At 37.9% G+C, this 18,125-nt stretch overlaps 1 protein-coding gene across 3 annotated transcripts in view; it reads left to right on the top strand.

Moving 5' to 3' along the window:
- LOC114644558 (alpha-2,8-sialyltransferase 8F-like) overlaps window positions 1–16,981 on the top strand; it is a 58,236-nt gene extending 41,255 nt beyond the window's left edge. For 2 of the 3 annotated variants that reach the window (XM_051924364.1, XM_051924363.1), the window contains 2 exons: window positions 11,771–11,854; window positions 16,079–16,981. In XM_051924364.1, the coding sequence (XP_051780324.1) occupies window positions 11,771–11,854; window positions 16,079–16,535 (541 nt within the window). In that variant the 3' untranslated portion in view covers window positions 16,536–16,981. Of the gene's footprint in view, window positions 1–11,770; window positions 11,855–12,866; window positions 13,136–16,078 lie in introns of those variants that run through there. The other variant, XM_051924365.1, reaches the window with a different exon arrangement.
- Window positions 16,982–18,125: the final 1,144 nt, after the last annotated feature.

Below are 18,125 nucleotides of genomic sequence, written 5' to 3'. Positions count from 1 at the left end.
GTTCCATCCACACAGTACTCTATGGGTTACTTCTGCATCTAATTTCTATCTTAGGCTACCACTGATCCTAGATATTTAAACGTATCTACTTTTTCCAATAGCAACCCCCTGCAGGCTAACTTCTGAATCCAGATCATCATTAAACCTTATAGATTCTGTTGTCTTCCTATTTATCTTAAATCCTCTGTCTTCTAAAGCCCGTTCTTCAAACTTCCTCTCCATTTCCTCTTATCTGGTGCTGCACAATAACAATGTCATCAGCAAAAAGCCTTTTATCTCATGAGTCATCACATCCATGACTGCTGATCAAGTATAATATGTTATTGATTTTAAAGATTGCATTACCACGACTGGATTAAAAATCAGTAACATATAAAATGCTCCTTGACATCAGATACTCTCTCCACTATCCATCTAGAGAGAAGTTAAAGAAAAACATGTAATATAGAAATATCCAGAAGATTAGCAATATTCAATTAATCAAATATGACATTTACAAGTGCCTGAAATATCCTTGTAAATTTGAATTTTTTATTTTAAGTAAAATAGGACATCTTTGTGTTATGGATTGGGGGTTAAGATCCTTCCAGTTCAACCAGACAAGGCACCAGACTGTAATGTTTCAACCAGGTTGTTTTCATGTGCTTCTGTTTATGTTCCCCCTATATGTAATATTGGTTTATTTTTAATTATTTTCCAAATGTTTATTGTAATTATGTATTTTCTGTTAATACTATTATATTTATTATTTATTTTCAATGTGTAATTGTTTGATTTTTTTTTTTTTTTTGTTCTTTGTGTGGTAACTCAAGTGCCACCCTGATTTTGAACTTAAAATGTCATTTTTCTAATTTTTTGGGCCTTCTTAGGCTGCAGCCTGCAGGTGGTAGTTGTTAGGTGCTAGCTGATTTGGGTGAGGCTATTTTGAACAAGCCAGTGGAGATTCTGTTCTGCTCCCATGGTGTATTTGAAGGCCTCACATCCTTTTCTGAGTTTAAATTATAACATGCTAGTGGTGTGGTGTAAGTTATCATGAAGATTGCAGCAATGTTCCATTAGATTTTAACCTAGATAGAACTGTTAAAAAGATTAGTGATTATTATGAACCACAGAGAGTCTGACATATTAGCAAAGATTTAAATCCAATAGAGTGAGCAGAGCTGCAACTCAAAAAAATGAGTGCCATATACCATTGCTCCGAATTAGGATCTTGAACAGGTATATTTTGAATAGTAAGTGTCAGGACAGGTGTGTGAGATTTACATCTTTGAATTGAGTTAGATATGTTTTACATAAACTGGAGAAGAATTTATTTTATTGAGGTTGATGTTGATTCATTATTACCTTCCTGAGAGTCATGAAAAATAGAGAAGAGTAGAGGAGGGAAGACAAACTCTTGGTGGAGTCCACCAGCTACAGACTCAATTTAACATGAAATATGCAAGTACCGGGACTGAAAGGCATGCAGCCCCCAAAAAACCCACATTCTTAAACCACCTACCAAAAGATACCATGAAGTAGACAGTGATGAGCTTTTTCCAAAACAACAAACTATACAACAAACTGTACCTTGTTTCAAACTTGTGAGCAATTTGGGACCTTCTTCCAAAATAACCCTAACATTAAAATCTTGTTCTAGCCTGTACACTTTCTCTTCTATAATTTTGTAAAGTTCTTCAGGGGACACAAATGCTGCTATCTTATCGGCTGATGTTAACTCTCCCAGTTTCTAATATTCATAAAAATTAAGAAGTCTTTTGTATTTATTAAACCAGTCTTGACAAGCTTTGAAGAGTTTTTTTAATCAGGATCAGAGGCTTCTCTCTTGAGATTACATCAGCAGTAGAGGAACAGCACTTTTTCTTTTAGTAAATTGTTATCTGTCAGGACACATTTTTGACTCTTGACCTCTTTAGATATTTAAAGTTCCAAGTCCCTTATGTTTCTCATGATTTGAGCGGTTACATGAACTCTTGATGGAACTGAGGCCCTCCTCTCATGCTTGCAGTTCTTCAAGCTGTTTATATTGTGGTTGTATTTACATGTCACTACCATTACTACCATACCAATTCTAAATAGGCCAAAAACCTCACTTTCTGCATGGGAATAGATTATTTCCTCTTTGTTTGAGTGTAAAAAGCACTTGAAGCTAGAGGATTAGGAGGGCCTATGAAGAATCATGGCATAACATAACATTCTTAAAGTAATACTCTGTTATACTGTAAGAAACAAGAGAAAGTCAAAGTTTTGGGCCACCTTTTGGAAAACCATGTATAAGTGAATGATAAAAATCTCCAAAAATAAATGTGTAAAACATAAAATTAAGACTTCTCAGACATGAGTCTCATTAGACAACCGGCAAAGCTGGTAGTTCTTCGGTTATGATGTAATCGGACAGGAAGAAGTGGGCCCAGGTAGGCTGACCCTGGACGTGACATCAAGGGAAGAGAGCTGTCAACCTTCCTGTCTGCAGAAGGAGAAAAAAAGAGGGCATTATGACACTGCGCCAACCCCTGGATCAGCAGAGAATTACCATCATCAAAGCCCACAAACTGTCTCGTATGTGCACAATATGTTAGTACCCTATGTGGTTTGTAGTGACGGCTGATAAAAATTTTAATTTGCCATAATGCAAATATGGGTTGCTTGGGACATGCACTATTTATAGCATCCTTATTCGCAATTATATTTAAAGCCCCTCTTCGGGAAGTGCGATCGTCTGACATTTTAAATAGAAAAGATTTCAACTAATTTATCAAGCTTTATAGTCTCTTTGGTTTTCCTTATTACATGTCTTTGGATTTTGTCTTTTAGTTTGCGTATTGAGCCTGGCCACTTCTGTGATTATTCTAGTGGTTATGACTCCTTGCTTTGTTTTTCTACCTTTTTCCCAATCCTTTTCTCCTTTTTCTCTCTGTTTGCACTATAATCAGTACGTCTAAGAGATACATCAAGAAATCTGGTGTAAGATAAATTTAGCTTAGGGTAACATAGAAGTAAAATGTGTTTCTGCAAATTCATTCTTGCAAACACTATTCTGATGTCTCTGTCAGCGGCCATACTGGAGAACAGAAAACACTGAAGCAGAAACCATATTAACATACTAAGACAGAGAGCCACCTGGTAGTAAGCATGCTGGATGCAAGATGAACTGATTATTATCGATGTTGTATTGACAATGTTGTCAAATTCATTTACTTTGCTTATATTTTGGGCACAATTAGAAACTTAAGTTAATCTATGAATAAAAAGTGTAATTCAGTTTCTTGCCATTTCTGGTACTCTATGTAATTGCTTGGGATTTTAAATATAAAACAAAGGAGAAAGTATTGAACTACAATAACAGTCAACCCTTTCAGTGGCCAGGCTGGTAAGAGCTATAGATGGGATTTGGGGGCCTGGTGTTCAAGTCTACTTAATAAAGAGTCTGAAAAGGAAAACAGAAAAGGAAAACAGAGTTACCCAAGGACACTACCATGACAAAACACTTGTATGTGTATACAGTATATAAGAACATATACAGTATATAGTAAATTGGAGGGCAATCCCCAAGCCCCTTCTTATTTTACCAAAACTGCAAAAATACAGATTCTGAAAATGTCATCTCTATCAGCAAGAAAAAAAAAATTGTGTTCATTTTGTTCCACTGTATCTTATTTCTATCACTTAATTGGCAATTTGTTTTGTGTTTAATCTCCTCTGTATTTTTCTTACTTCAAAAAGGGTTTAATGCTGATTGTTGATTGGTATTTCAAACTTAATGATTATATGGAGGTGGACAACAGAGATGGCTTTTTCAAAAATGCTAGGTTGTGCATTGATTAAAAAAATGTAGTATAAACAGTCCATTTCAGATTTATTGCCATGTTGTGGCCACTAGAGGCTGTACTAGCCCCACAAACCCCCAGACAGAATTGCACCACAATCATCCCAGCTCAATTAGTTCTTTTAATTTATACAGTACATTGAACACAACTCACAAATGCATCACAACTATTCCTCTTCTTTTTCTTCTTCTTCCTTTTCCTATTTCTCCACCTGCACTCTCTTCTCCACACTCAACTCTAACTTTTCCCGAGTCGAATTCAGAGATCTCTTTTAAATCCAGACCCGGGAGTACTTCCGGTGCTTTAATCTGTTGCTTCCGTGAAGCACTTCTGAGTCAGGCAAGGACCACTGTGGTCCTTGTAACATCAGTATCCAAGAACTCATATTGGTGGCCTACACAGAACGCAACAGAGCAGGCCCATGGGATCACAACTCCCATGCTGCCCAGCAGGCATCCATACTGGGGCTTGCCAGATGGGATGCTGCCACCCAGTTTGGGGGGAACGACACTCTATCCATAGCAGGCAGTCGACTGTCGACACTTTGCGGACCTTCCAGGTTCCCAAGTCCATCCTGGATGCTGCTCACTGGTTGTAAGGATGCTCCTGATGTAGCTGCTGTAACTTCTTTCCACCTATACTCCTCAAATGGAAAGGATCAAACACTCCCTTCTTGGCCTTCCATTATCAAGGTCTACTGGCTGGCTAAGGGACACTGGTTCATCTGTCACAGCGTTGTTCAGAATAATAGAAATGCATAACAGCCCAAATTTCACTGTGTTTCCCTTTGAATACATTTTGCATGCAATTTTGATTATTTGGATTTGGGACTTTTTCAAAGTTTTTTTCTTGGAGGGAGTGTAGAAATAATAGGAAGAGTACTTCTTAAGACTTTGGCAACACTGTATACATTGGTTTTACCAACACGTTTCTAAAAAAAGGGTCCATGTTAAAATATGCAAGAGAAAGTCATCAACTGTAAATGTCTAAACTACTGTCTAAATCACTTTTGGACCCATACTGTAAGATAAAATCTGTAATCCAGCAAGCTAATAGAATTTCTATCCAAAGTGCATGAGAAGAAAAAATGAAAAGTAGAAATTGCTATTTTTGATGACACCCCCCTTTGCCAATGGTCTTGTTTAAACTTTGTTGGCGCTGATCATTCACTGCACCATACTCCTTCAGCCTGATGTTAACTGTAGTTCTCATGTTGGCATTGAAACAAGGTTGCAGATTGTAATGTGAAAGCCAGAAAATATAAGAGTTTTGGGGCACCTTGTGGCCAACCCCATATAATAAGAAAAATTATTCTAAAGAAAATGTATGTAAAACGCAAAATGAGTCTTCCATTAGATTCAGGTCGATGGCAGCTCTTCTGGTTATCTGGCATTCTGGGAGGAAAAGGTGGGTGTAGGTGGACAGGCCCTAGAAGTGACGTCAGAGGTGGAAAGCTGTCAGTCTTCTTTTCTGCAGGAGGAAAAGAGAAGCTGTTAGTACCAAATGACATCTCCTGTCTTGGAGGAGAATTACCATCACCCAACCCTTTAAGATGTCTCCCATGTGCACGAGCATAACAAGATGAGCTGAGTAGATGGGTTGTTGGGGGCAGTTATGTACAATCAGGTCCATAAGTATTTGGACAGTGATATGATATTCATAATTTGGCTAAATTCATCACCTCAATAATGTTTATATCTTATCTTATATCTTAATTACATCTTTACATGTCTTCCCACTCCATCCAGCTTTTTTTTCTAATACCATTTAATGACTTGCTGTTTAAGTTGAGGCCAACTACTTGTGTACTGGACTCAATCCCCACCACACTTCATAAGTCTTGTCTTCATTTCATAATCCCAACTGTTACAACAATAATAAATACATCCCTTGACACTGGCTTTGTGTCAGCCACTTTTAAAATCGCTCCTGTAACCCAATTGCTAAACAAGTCTGGTCTTGATGCTGACAATCTTTAACAATTTTCTGGCTATGTCTCACCTTACCTTTTCTGTCAAAAGTTCTTGAGTGTGTTGTAGCCTTCCAACTCACCAATTACTTCTAATGATTTGGTGAAACCATTTCAGTCTGGTTTCAGGGTGCAGCACAGCTGTAAAACTTTTCTGCCTCAGGTAACCAATGATGTTCTTAAGGAAGCATATTCTGGACAATCCCAACATTTTAATTCTGTAAGAACTTAGTGCAACATTTGACACTGTCAGACATGACATTCAACTGTCCAGAATGGAGAACATTCTGAGTATTTTTGGCACTGCCCTCCAGTGGTTTAAGTCCTATCTGACTGACAGACAAGAGTTTGTTAGTCTTGGCAACAGCAACAAGAAAGTTGCATACTTTCACCTCTGTAACATATCCCATGTTCACTCATTCCTCTCCTCTACTAATGCTGGGAAAATGTCATAACTGCCTACTGGCAGGTGGGGCTTCTAATCTTATATCACAGCTCCAGTTGATTCAAAACTCTGCTGCAAAAACCCTAACATGAATCAGCAACAGCGAGCACATTCATCCATCCTGCTTCACCTTCACTGGCTGCCTGTGTCTGAATATACTGTAAAATTCTATTAATAACCTACAAACCTTTAAATGGCCTCACACCAGACTACATCAGTGACCTTTTGCATCGCTGGAAAGCTGTTTAAAGCTGATCCTCCAGCCAGGATGTTAGATATCTTTGGGTCCACCGTTCTTGAGGCTGATCCTCCAATTAGCTGTGAACCACCCAATCTCAATATGATTGCACAGGTGAGGAACCAGCTGAGGGTAGGGAAGGTTGCAGGGATCTGTGGTGTCTGGGGTGGCATCATCCCAACTGAGTGGAAAAATAGGACTTGTCGTCCCTATCTGGAAAGGGAAAGGTGATCGCCAGGATTGTGGCAACTACAGGGGGATAACACTGCTCTCGGTGACAGGTAAGGTCCTTGCTAGGGTTATCCTCAATAGGATTCTTGATCACATGCTCACCTACCAGCATCGGAGCAGTCTTGTTTTACACCTAAGAAGTCCCATCGACAGCATCCTGGCAGTGAGGGTTCTTATGGAGTGCAAACTTGAGTATCAGCAGAATTTCTTTGCAGCCTTTGTTGAAAGCGTTAGACTCGGTTGATCAAGCTGCCTGTGGGACATCCTGAGACTTCATGGGATCCCCTCAAGGTTGCTGGATATCATGGCCAGTCTGTACACTGGTACTGTGAGTGCTGTGTAGAGTGGAGGCAGAACCTCTGCGTTTTTTTCAGTTGATTCTGGGCCAAGTTAGGGGTGTCTTCTTGCTCCTACTCTGTTCAATGTTTGCATGGACTGGGTGTTGGACAAGGTTGTGGGGTCCAGCGGCTGTGGGGTATCTGTTGGTTAAGAAAAATTCACTGATCTTGATTAAACTTGATGATGCTGTGATCTTCACGGAGTCAATGGAGGCTCTAATACGAACTGAGGCTTCTGAACTAGTATAAAGTAGTTTGATCCAGTTTTTTTCTGCATCTAAAGATAATAAGGTCTCTGGGGTGTTAGATATAATGGGTGAATATATTATATTAAACAAACGTGAAAATTTGAAGTTATACTGTATGTCTGTCTTAAATAAATCCTGTTTGGTCTTGAGATATTTTAGAAAGGAAGCACTTTCTCAGTCCTTCTGGCTAGAACTTTGGTGAGTATCTTAACATCGTTATTCAGAAGAAAGATTGATGCACATTGTAGTAGGTTCTTGTTCTTCTTAGGAAAGATGGTAGTAATTAATGCTTTTCAAAAAGTTTGAGGTAAAATTTTTTTATCTTTAGCTTCTATAAACATTGCTAATAATAGTAGAGCTAACTTATTTGAGTATTTTTATAAAATTATACTAGGCAGCAATCAGGGCCAGCTGCTTTCCCACTTTGAAGTGAGTTTATGCCATCTAGTAATTCTAATAGTGTCAGAGGTTTATCTAGTTCCACAGCACTGAGTATCTAGCTGTAGTATCTCTAATGAATCAAGAAACTCATTAGAGTGTGTCTTATTTTCTTTAAACTGAGTAGAAAATAAGGACATATAGTACTCTCAAATGTGTCAGTTATATTTTCATGGTCAATAATTTTGTCTCCATCTTTGTTGTTAATTACTGTTACTGCATTACGGACTTACTGCTGGTTGGGCTAAGATCTTATTGACCTTGTTCTTCATGTTCATAATAATGATGTTGCAATTTAAAGATAAGCTGTTCTGTTTCTTTAAAGTAGTCAAGAGTAGTAGTCAAGAGATTAAATTGTGATTGCAAAACCTGCCTTTTCCTATAGAGTGCCTCATTTGGAGACTTGGCATATTCTAGATCTATTCTGGTAATTTCACTGATTAACTCGGAGGCCTTCTTGGTGTCCAGTTTATTTTTGTGAGAAACATATGAAATAATCTGTTCTCTTAAAAATGCCTTCAGAGTTTCCATGAGTATAACTGCTGAGACCTCTGAGATGCATTTGTCTCAAAAAAATAATCAATTTGCTTGGATGCAAATTCTGTACAGTTCTCCTCAGCTAATGACAGGGGTTTAAGACACCAGCTACAAGATTGAGTGTGTAGGACTCAGTAATTTAAGCTCCATGATCAGACGGCATGGTCAGAGATAACGATAGCGTCATACTTACAAGATTTGACAGTGGGAAAAATGTATTGTCTATAAGGAAATAATCAATTCTTGAGTAACAATGGATGTATGGGTGAGAAGAAGGAGTATACTCTTAGGTTAGGATTTATGAACCTCCATATGTCAGAGAAATTATGATCTGTTACAAACTGTGTAATTATCTTTGCAGTATTAGATGTTATCGCCATTGTGTCCGAGGATCTATCCAGGTCTGGATTTAAAATACAATTAGTGTCTCCAACCATTATAATTTTGAGAGTGTTCACATTAGGGATAGATTCTATCTAAGTTCTATCATCCATGTTAGATGCACAGATATTATTCAAAATCATTTTAGCATTTGATAATTGCCTGTCACCATGACATATCGCCCTTCAGAATTAGATATTGCATCTGACACTACGAATGGGATAGTTCTACGTATTAAGATTCCCACACTCCTGGTTTTCTTGGTATAGGTAGAGAGAAAAAAACTTATTTGCTTAATATGTGAGTCTTTTGTAAAAATACTTTCTTTTGCTTTAATTCATGATTAAGACTCCTGACATTCCAGTTCACAAAGTTCAGTATTTGGTCATGGAAATATTTCTTCTGAACTTTTGTTGACATTTTGTAGTCTTAGGTTAAGGTAGTACATTGTATATACAATAGCTTTGACATAGATTTCATATTATTGTCAAGTGATACAGCTATGAAACGTATTGTTATGTTGTCACTAACGATTATTGGGGTATAAGGGATGAAACAGAAATGGAATTGCTCTCTTTCGACCCATAAGCCAAATCACCTGTAGTTTCTCAAAATGGACAATTACGCTTTTTGGTGTGGAGGCATTTGATCCATGTATACAGTAGGATGCAGATATCTCATTGTTTAATTTAAAGTCTTCTGCAGTTATTTTAGAGAATAGTTCAGCCATTAATTTGTCTGGGTTTGGAATTTCCATTTGAGAAAGTCCTTCAATTCTGATGTTGTTCCTTCGATCTTCCAGTGTTTTGAGTTTGCCCACGAGCACTTTGCATTCTGATTTGGCAGCCATTGCTTTTTCATTCGTGACAGAAGCCGATTGTTCAACTATTTTAATACGGATCGTAAATGTTTGCTTAACATCTTCAAGCTGAGCTGCAAGTACTTTTAATTTTACTCTATAACTTGCTTGTATTTTCCTTTATTTTTTCATCAATTTTTTGTAGCATTTCTGTAAAGGTTATAGTAAACGTAGTACTTAAACATTGCTCCAGGTCTTTCATGACCTAATGCTGTTTCTCTTTGTTCTTGTTTAGAACCTTTATTTCATTCTTTATTTCTCTATTGTTCTTCTTTGCGTCTTGCCTTATGTCATTTATGTTCCCCCCGAGTTCAGCAATCATTACCTTCAGCTTGGAGAGTGCGCTTTGATGTTCCCTAATCTTCATAGGCAGAGTTGCGAGTTCAGTAGGAGATGAGGTTGCAGACTTGTGGAGGGAATTAACTGAAGTTGACAGTGGGGATGAAAAGACCATGCTCGGCTCCAATGATACTCTTTGAGTCGAATAATGCTCCTTGTGTGACTCACTCGTAGTTTCACTCCCTGTAACGCTCACAGCTGGAGGTGATGCTGCTGTGTCAGGTCCTGACAGGTCTGTACCTTTCCCAGGTCAGTCTCTGGGAGGCCGCATCTTAAACTTGAGTCTGGTTTTGATTTTATTGTGGCTTTTGCTGTCTTTTCCTTTTCCTTCTGAGTCCTTTGTTTGCTACTCATGCTTATTTGTACTTGCATGTAGTATTATTGAATCCCCTTGGGATGAATAAATACTGGATATCACGAAATGATGTATAAAAAACGGTTAAAATAAGTATAAAAAAAGGTTAAAATAACACTACTGCTAATGGAGCCCCCTCCTACGTGTCCATCTCCAACAACAGGCGAGAACAACAGCATGAAGTCATCTCTTCATTGTGGACTTTGGCAATGATAGGTCTAGCTCCTGGAGAGTATTCTTGGTTTGGCTAAATATTATGAATGGGTCCTCCTTCACCAAGGACAGCACAGTTGTCTTCTGTAATTGTCCAGACTTTATGGTGTTGCCGAGTTCAATAGTGTATTCCTTCTTTTTAAGAATGTTCCAAATGGTCGATATCACCACTGCTGGTGTTCCTGCTACTGTATTTCTTGGATGGGTTTGTTTTATTTTCTCAGCCTAATGATGGACTGTTTTAACCTGCATAGACAGCTTTTTGGACTTCATATTGAAAGTTCACAGTCGCAGGTTCCCAATGCAAATTCCACACTTGAAATCAATTCCAGATCTTTTACCTGCTTAATAGTTATTGAAATAATAAGGGACCTTCTCCCACCTTGCTATGGAACAGCTTGTCAGTGAACTGTCCAAATTTTTTTCAGCCGCTGGAAATAAGGGGGCTATGCAGAAAAAAATAGTTGTTATTCCTAAACGCCCCATACAATATTTTTAGTAAATCTCTTACATTAAAGCTGAAAGTCAACACTTCAATCACATAATGATTGCTTTATTGAAAATGATTGTGTTTATTTAAAATCCATTGTGGTGGCCTACAGAGCCAAAATTATGAAAATCATGTCACTATCCAAATACTTATGGACCTGACTATATACTAAATACCTTTCATTCAGGATCAGTTACACAAACTTTATTGGATGAGAAATGGCATAATTTTTAAATTCTTTTAAAAAAGTAAAATTCTAAGCTTCCCTATTAGCTCAATTTCACTGGAATTGCTAGCACATCCACTATCAGCTAAAAGTAGCCAAGGCCTGGGGGAGCTCACATGGTTTTGTGTTCTAAAGGAATATCTATCTTTGGCTAAAGGATTACTAGTGCTGTCTACTAGTTCTCAGTATTCCTGTACCACTGATCTATTTATTGATTTAAAAGTACCAGGCATCTAAAGTAACTTATGAGCTACCTGACCCATTAATTTTGTGTAGTACTATCCTGTCTGCAAACCCTATTCTGTTGCTCATCCTTGATCCTCCCATCTCTTTCTCTTTACTCACTGGTTATCACTCATGATGATGGAGCTCGTCACCTGCTAGTGGCAGCTGTGTGTGGCGTTGCTCTTTCTGTCCAATGTCTCTGTTAAGATAATTACTGCAACGTGATACCATATTATTTCTTAGAAGATATGTAACAAAATGTAAAGGCTGCTAAAACCTGGCCTTTTATTTACAATTGTGTTATTTTTTGAGACTGTTTTTTTAGGTCTCTGGCAAGTTTAAATTCTACAAAGGCAATGTAAAGCACAGATTATAACTTTGAGTAGTAATATTAAATCTTTTCTAATTTAGGATGAATATGCCACCTATGACGAACACAACAGACGTGGGGAGTAAGACAAGCATGTTGACTTTGAACCCCTCAATTATGAAAAAGTGAGTATCCTGCTACAGAACAAGGAAAGTAAAAGGACTGGCATCCCAACAGAGGGTCAGGGATGATTTTCTAACCAGCTGCTAAGCCATAATATATGGAGAGCAGGAATGGAGATGCAACCCAGCCTGGATGGTCCTTGAGTTCTGTCCCAGTCAGAATGACTCAAAATTGATGGATGGGGATGAACAGATTTCAGGAACAATTTACCTCTCAACACGGCAGGTGGAAGTATTACTCTGATGGGAGTCGAGACTGGACATCTGCACTGTTGCCTGTAGCATGGAAGGGCAGCCCTATTGGGTTCAATGAGTACCTTAGTGGGGTCACTATAAAGAATGTAATTACGTATTATCGGGAGCTTCCATATGGCCAGGAACTGCTTCCAGCAAGCAACATGATGACACTAGAAGTACTCACCGGTTCAAGATAAAAAGGAAACATCTCCATTCATTGGAGGGGGGTCAGAGTCAGTAGGTAGTGGACAGAGAGAGAGGGAGAGGAGGAGTAAAGGAACCAGAGATGATTATTTGCTTATTTATTCATTTAGTAGCTGTGTATAAAGATACTGGACTGCCTTGAACAACAACAACAACAATTTGTTTCCTGTATAGTCCAAAATCACACAAGGAAAACGTCAATGGGCTTTAACAGGCCTTGTTTTTTGTCAGACCCCCAGCCTTGACTCCCTAAGAATACAAGGAAAAAAAAACTTGTAGGAATAAAATAAGGTTGTGTGTGCAGTGGGAGTGAAAAATGGAAATAGAATACACGATACACAACACAAGTAATCCTCGTCACACAATAATAACGTCTCTCCATCAGCTAATTGTAGAATCACAGCCAGATTGTAGAACAGAAGTCAGATAAGCCAGACACAGTCAAAGTCAAGCCATGTCCCCTTATTGGTCATTCTACAGTTTAGAAAGTTGAGGTCTGGCCAATTTGTTGAATGGACCCTTCTACCACATGATTTCAGTGCTCATTTATGTGAGATGACATTTCTTTCCATAGGCAGGCAAACAACTTGGCAGAAGAGCAATTAGACCAAGTGCCACATGAGGATACAGAGAAAACAAAATATTATAGGGGAGGGCAAGTAACCGTTTATAAATATCTTATTACTTATATTTTAGTACAATAACAGAGATGAAGTACGCACAGCTAATTAGCAGCTCTAGTCAAGATATGCTAAACTGAAGTTGTGAATCTTTAGCCGGGTTTTAAAAGCGGAGACTGAATGGTCACCTCTTACAGTACCAGACCAACCATTCCACAGCTTTGGGGCCCTGTAACTAAAAGCTTGACCTTCCACTCCTACTTTATTCATTCTTGGAAACATAAGAAAGTCAGATAAATAAGGAGTTTTGGCCAGTTAAGGCTTTATATTTTGAAAGGAAGATTTTGAAATCTACCCTAGGCTTAACTGTGAGCCAATGAAAGGACCTAAGAACTGGAGTTATGTGTTTTTACTTCCTTTCCTTGTAATAATTCCTGAAAGCTGTATAAAGAACTATTTTTACAAACATACAGTGCCTATAAAAGTTTTCACACCTGTGGAATGTGAGTAGGGTTCTAACTTGTGCTTGCTTTGTGTACAAATTTTGTGTCTCCCATTTCTTCCTTTTAATTTAAATAATAATTCTAGGTATTCATTGTTTCGATACACATCTCCAAAGATTAAAGTTAGGTTAGGATAGGATAGTTGGTGAGTCTGACTGCGTGTGCAAATGAACCTTGAGATGGTTTGACACCTCACTCTGTTTCCTGTTTTGTAGTGTTGCCAGGAAAGGCTTCTGCCTCTTGCAGTCGCAAAGCAAATTAAGGGGATTGTTATGTTACGTTGTATGTTGTAACACTTGCATTGTCTTAGACTGGTGTCACAATCAGGGCTGATTTCTGCTGAGATAAGCTACAGCTTCTACAAACATAAACTTGAAAGACTATGCAGAACATGCTTTGAGTTTTTTTTAATTGAATGATACACATGTTGAAGTCAATTAACACATACATTGGATTCAGAATGTATTCAGACCCCTTCACTTTCTGAACAATTTAATGTTGTAGATTGTATCCAGCAGGGGGTGTTTGCTCCCTGGGAATATGTTCTTTCAGAGACTGCAGCTTTACTAAAACAATATATATATATATATATATATATATATATATATATATATATATATATATATATATATATATACTGTATTGTAAAGAAGCACAAAATGCTCATAAAGGTTTGGGGTTTCCGGCCCCGTATACTGTAGAAGACATTGAATTACTGTGCAAATAATCATACAACAACAGGCATTCATAACACAGCCCGCCATCATGGCGGATGGGGGAACATTTATCTTGCAGGACCAGAAATGGATGAATGGACTGATGGGAAGGAACCGAGAAGGATTCTGGGATTGCTGACGTCATCAGGGTGAGACAGAGGGAAGGCGGAAGTGGCGTATTGTTTTGTAGTGTTCAGGTGGACTCATGGCGGCGGTACATCTTTCTTTCTGTAGAAACAGAGAGAGAGGTTAGTACCCCGCCATTCCTGTCTGACATACAATGTCACGTCCCATTTTGGGTCGTTCCATGGCTCCCTAATCGCGCGTGCATGACAATATATATATATATATATATATATATATATATATATATATATATATATATAAATGTGGAGATTGGGCAAGATCGGAAAAAAGAAATGTGGTCACTGATTACAACTGCAAGAAGTCATGTGAATGAATATGAATAATGTTGCATCAATGCCACAATGTTTTCCGAAATGTACTATAAAGGTTGTAAAATGAATTATTCCAAATATCATATATATCTACGTCTTTGTTTTTTGTCAGTGCGACTTTTACATCATGGACCATAAGGTTCATACTAATTCAGCATGAGTAGGAACACTTAATAAAAGTGAATAAAAAAAATTCAAGTGATGGTGAGATACGAAGAAGACAGATTTACCAGCGTTTGTGTGTCAGCTTTTATCCCTCCAGATCAGAGAATGTCCAGTTCCATTGTCTCAAAACACCACTCATATCTACAGTTATTCCCAGTTTCAGATAAAAACTAATAGCATCTGATCTGGGGCAGGGGGGTGAGTGGGTGGGTGTTGTATCATGATTGTGACTGAAAGAATAAAAGTAAAAAAACGCTTTTACAAGTACTGTAAATTTACACTGGCTGTTACAGACACAAATCAAATGTATGCTTTTATTGTATAATATTAACAATAAGAGGAGCTCACTATTCAAAACAGTAAATTTGCAAGGGAGCTGGTTTCAAGCTTGCGACCTCTGGATGATAAGTCAGCAGTTCTTTCCGATGCACCACGAAAGCTGTCGTACTTGTACCTTTTGTGAAAGTGTTTATTTGATATTTGCCCATCAGCCTTCACACATTATACAGTTTATGTCTACATTTTGTCATTTATTACTAAAACATGAAAAACGTTTGTTTTAACATTGTGTTTAAATAGATTGTTGTAGACACGGAACACACATGAAATTTACCCTATACAACTCTAGGTAGCTCACTTCCAGATAATCAAGGCTTGAACTGGGAGAATTTCTTGCCTGTTTTGCGGCGTTGGGGGTTGATGGTATAGCAGACTGCTTGCTGCTTGGGCTTATCGACATATTTACAAAACAAAAGATGCTGAAGGAGAGGTGTGAAGGGATTTAAGGTGGGCCGGGTTTACAAGTTTTTTTGTAGGCTTTGGTAATTCTAGCATTAAAATTAAATCTACAATACAATAGTATTCAGAAAGTGAAGAGAGCTAAATATTTTCTGAATCCTCTGTAATTGTGTTATATTATTGCTGTTATTTGTATCTCCATCCATCCATCCATTTTCCAACCCGCTGAATCCGAACACAGGGTCATGGGGGTCTGCTGGAGCTAATCCCAGCCAACACAGGGCACAAGGCAGGAAACAATCCTGGGCAGGGTGCCAACCCACCGCAGTATTTGTATCTCTTTAAAACTAAATCTTGCAATATAATAAAACAGTCAGAAAGTGAAAGGGTATATAATACTTTCTGAATTACAATTAATTATTGATGTTTTTTTGAATATGACTCACTGTGACCAAAATATTTTATAAACAAAGCATGATAGCTATGATGAAATTTAAAAATGTTCCAAATTTCAAAACAGTTACCTGTGCATGTTAAGCCGTGCCTAGAGTTTCTCACTTTTTCTTTTTTTTTATTTCTTGAAAAGGTTTGCCAGTCTGAATTATGCCCGCAGGCCATTTGCTGAACAAATGAAGCAGTATTCTGGAGCCTTTGTTCTAATGCCAGCGTTCAGTTACTCTCAGTGCACCGTCCCCTCCTTCAAAGTCTATTACACTCTTCAGGAGTTTAACTTTCAGGAGGTTTTCTTTCTGCATCCTGACTATCTACTGCGCCTTTCAAACTACTGGAAACAGAAGGGGCTGAAGTTCTTTCGGCTGTCATCAGGGATGATGCTGGTCAGTGCAGCACTGGAACTCTGTGAAAGCATCACACTTTATGGCTTTTGGCCATACTCTTTTGACCTTTCTGAACAGCCTCTCTCTCATCACTACTATGATAACGTCCAGCCAAAAGGCAATGTGCATGACATGCCGACTGAGTTCTGGATATATACACGGATGCACCTGGAAGGCGTGCTGAAGTTGCATCTTGGAAACTGCTGAATGTACAAAAGAGACAAAGACAACAAACCTGTATTAAGACTTTGAAGATGAATTTTTATATTATGAGATATTCTTTAAGTTATAAAATGACAATACTTAAGGGTAACTAAATGAAAAAAAGATTTGTTGTTGTTATCCAGAGACTGGACTATGCTTCTAATAACACCCAGATTTGTCCGTTTGTTTTCAAAAAAAATACTTGTCTGTTATGTGCTTAAGTATTTATTTATCATGATCAATGGTGCTACTGACATCAGCATTACTAAACCAAAATACTTAGAAACTAAAAAAATGGGTCTACCTCCATGGAACACTCCTATCTTTTCATTCTTCCTCTCTTTCCCTCTTACATGTAGAACTTCACCTCTTCTGTCCAGCCAGTTTTGTTAAGTGGGCAGGCTTCTCTTTTAAATTCATTTTGATGTCAACCTGGAGAGACCACATCTGATCTAATGCTCATAACAACATGGAGGTAAAGGGCTGCCTTGATAGATAGATAGATAGATAGATAGATAGTATCTATCTATCTATCTATCTATCTATCTATCTATCTATCTATCTATCTATCTATCTATCTATCTATCTATCTATCTATCTATCTATCTATCTATCTATCTATCTATCTATCTATCTATCTATCAAGGCAGCCCTTTACCTCCATGTTGTTATGAGCATTACACTTTAAATACTTTATATGGGTGTAATACTTCAAAATTCCAAGAAATTCTTTACGGTATTATTTATTGCTATTGGAAATTAGTATTAACCATTTTTATTGTACTGTATCAGATGTTAAATACTGCCATAACTGGTCATTTACTGTAGAATCTTTTATTAAGGAAAATGACAATTGCATGTTTCTTTTTGAATTCTGGATTTTGAAATGTCTAGCTGTCCACTTTGACAACAACTTACACTTTTTGTTTTGGCTTTGGTAGTTGAATTAACTCCTTTTTTAAAAATTAAGTTGTTTCCAGTGCTCTGACTATGATTCATCTCCTGATCCAGTTTTATTTTTTATTCCTTTTTTTCTCAGCCTTTGTATAACACTGAATGCCGCAGACAGGCTGCCTGCTGTTAAACGATCTTCAGGAATTTTAACGTGTTTCGCATAAATTTCTTTTGTAAAATAAATTTGGGAAACGTAACAGAGAATCCTGCTAGCAGAGAACTCTTAGACTTAAGTGGCAGGCATCCCAGTTCTGAGGGAGTAAGGTTCCATACTTGGACAGAAGTAGAAAGGCATTCCCAGTGGGGTTGATGAAAGGACACGGGGATACATCCGGTCAAGGCTAAATGCTCCCCCAACACATTAGGTGGCAGTATCTCTGGGCAGCACTACCTATATAGTCATCTCCAAGGCAAAATGTGAATTTATTTCCATGGACTAGCCTTGTTGGGTTCTGGGAATGCCATTAGAGGGTACTGTGTGATGAAGATTCACCCTCCAGCAGGACAATGAATGACCCTAACTGTGCTGCTAAAGCTACACTGGAGTGGTTTAGGGAACAACAACAACAACAACAACATTTATTTATATAGCACATTTGCATACAAATAATGTAGCTCAAAGTGCTTTACATGATGAAG

This window comes from Erpetoichthys calabaricus, chromosome 3 (genome assembly GCF_900747795.2).
Source record: "Erpetoichthys calabaricus chromosome 3, fErpCal1.3, whole genome shotgun sequence".
Lineage (NCBI taxonomy): Eukaryota > Metazoa > Chordata > Cladistia > Polypteriformes > Polypteridae > Erpetoichthys > Erpetoichthys calabaricus.
The sequence above is the reverse complement of the archived record's forward strand: the minus strand, read 5'-3'. Positions and strand labels throughout refer to the sequence as shown.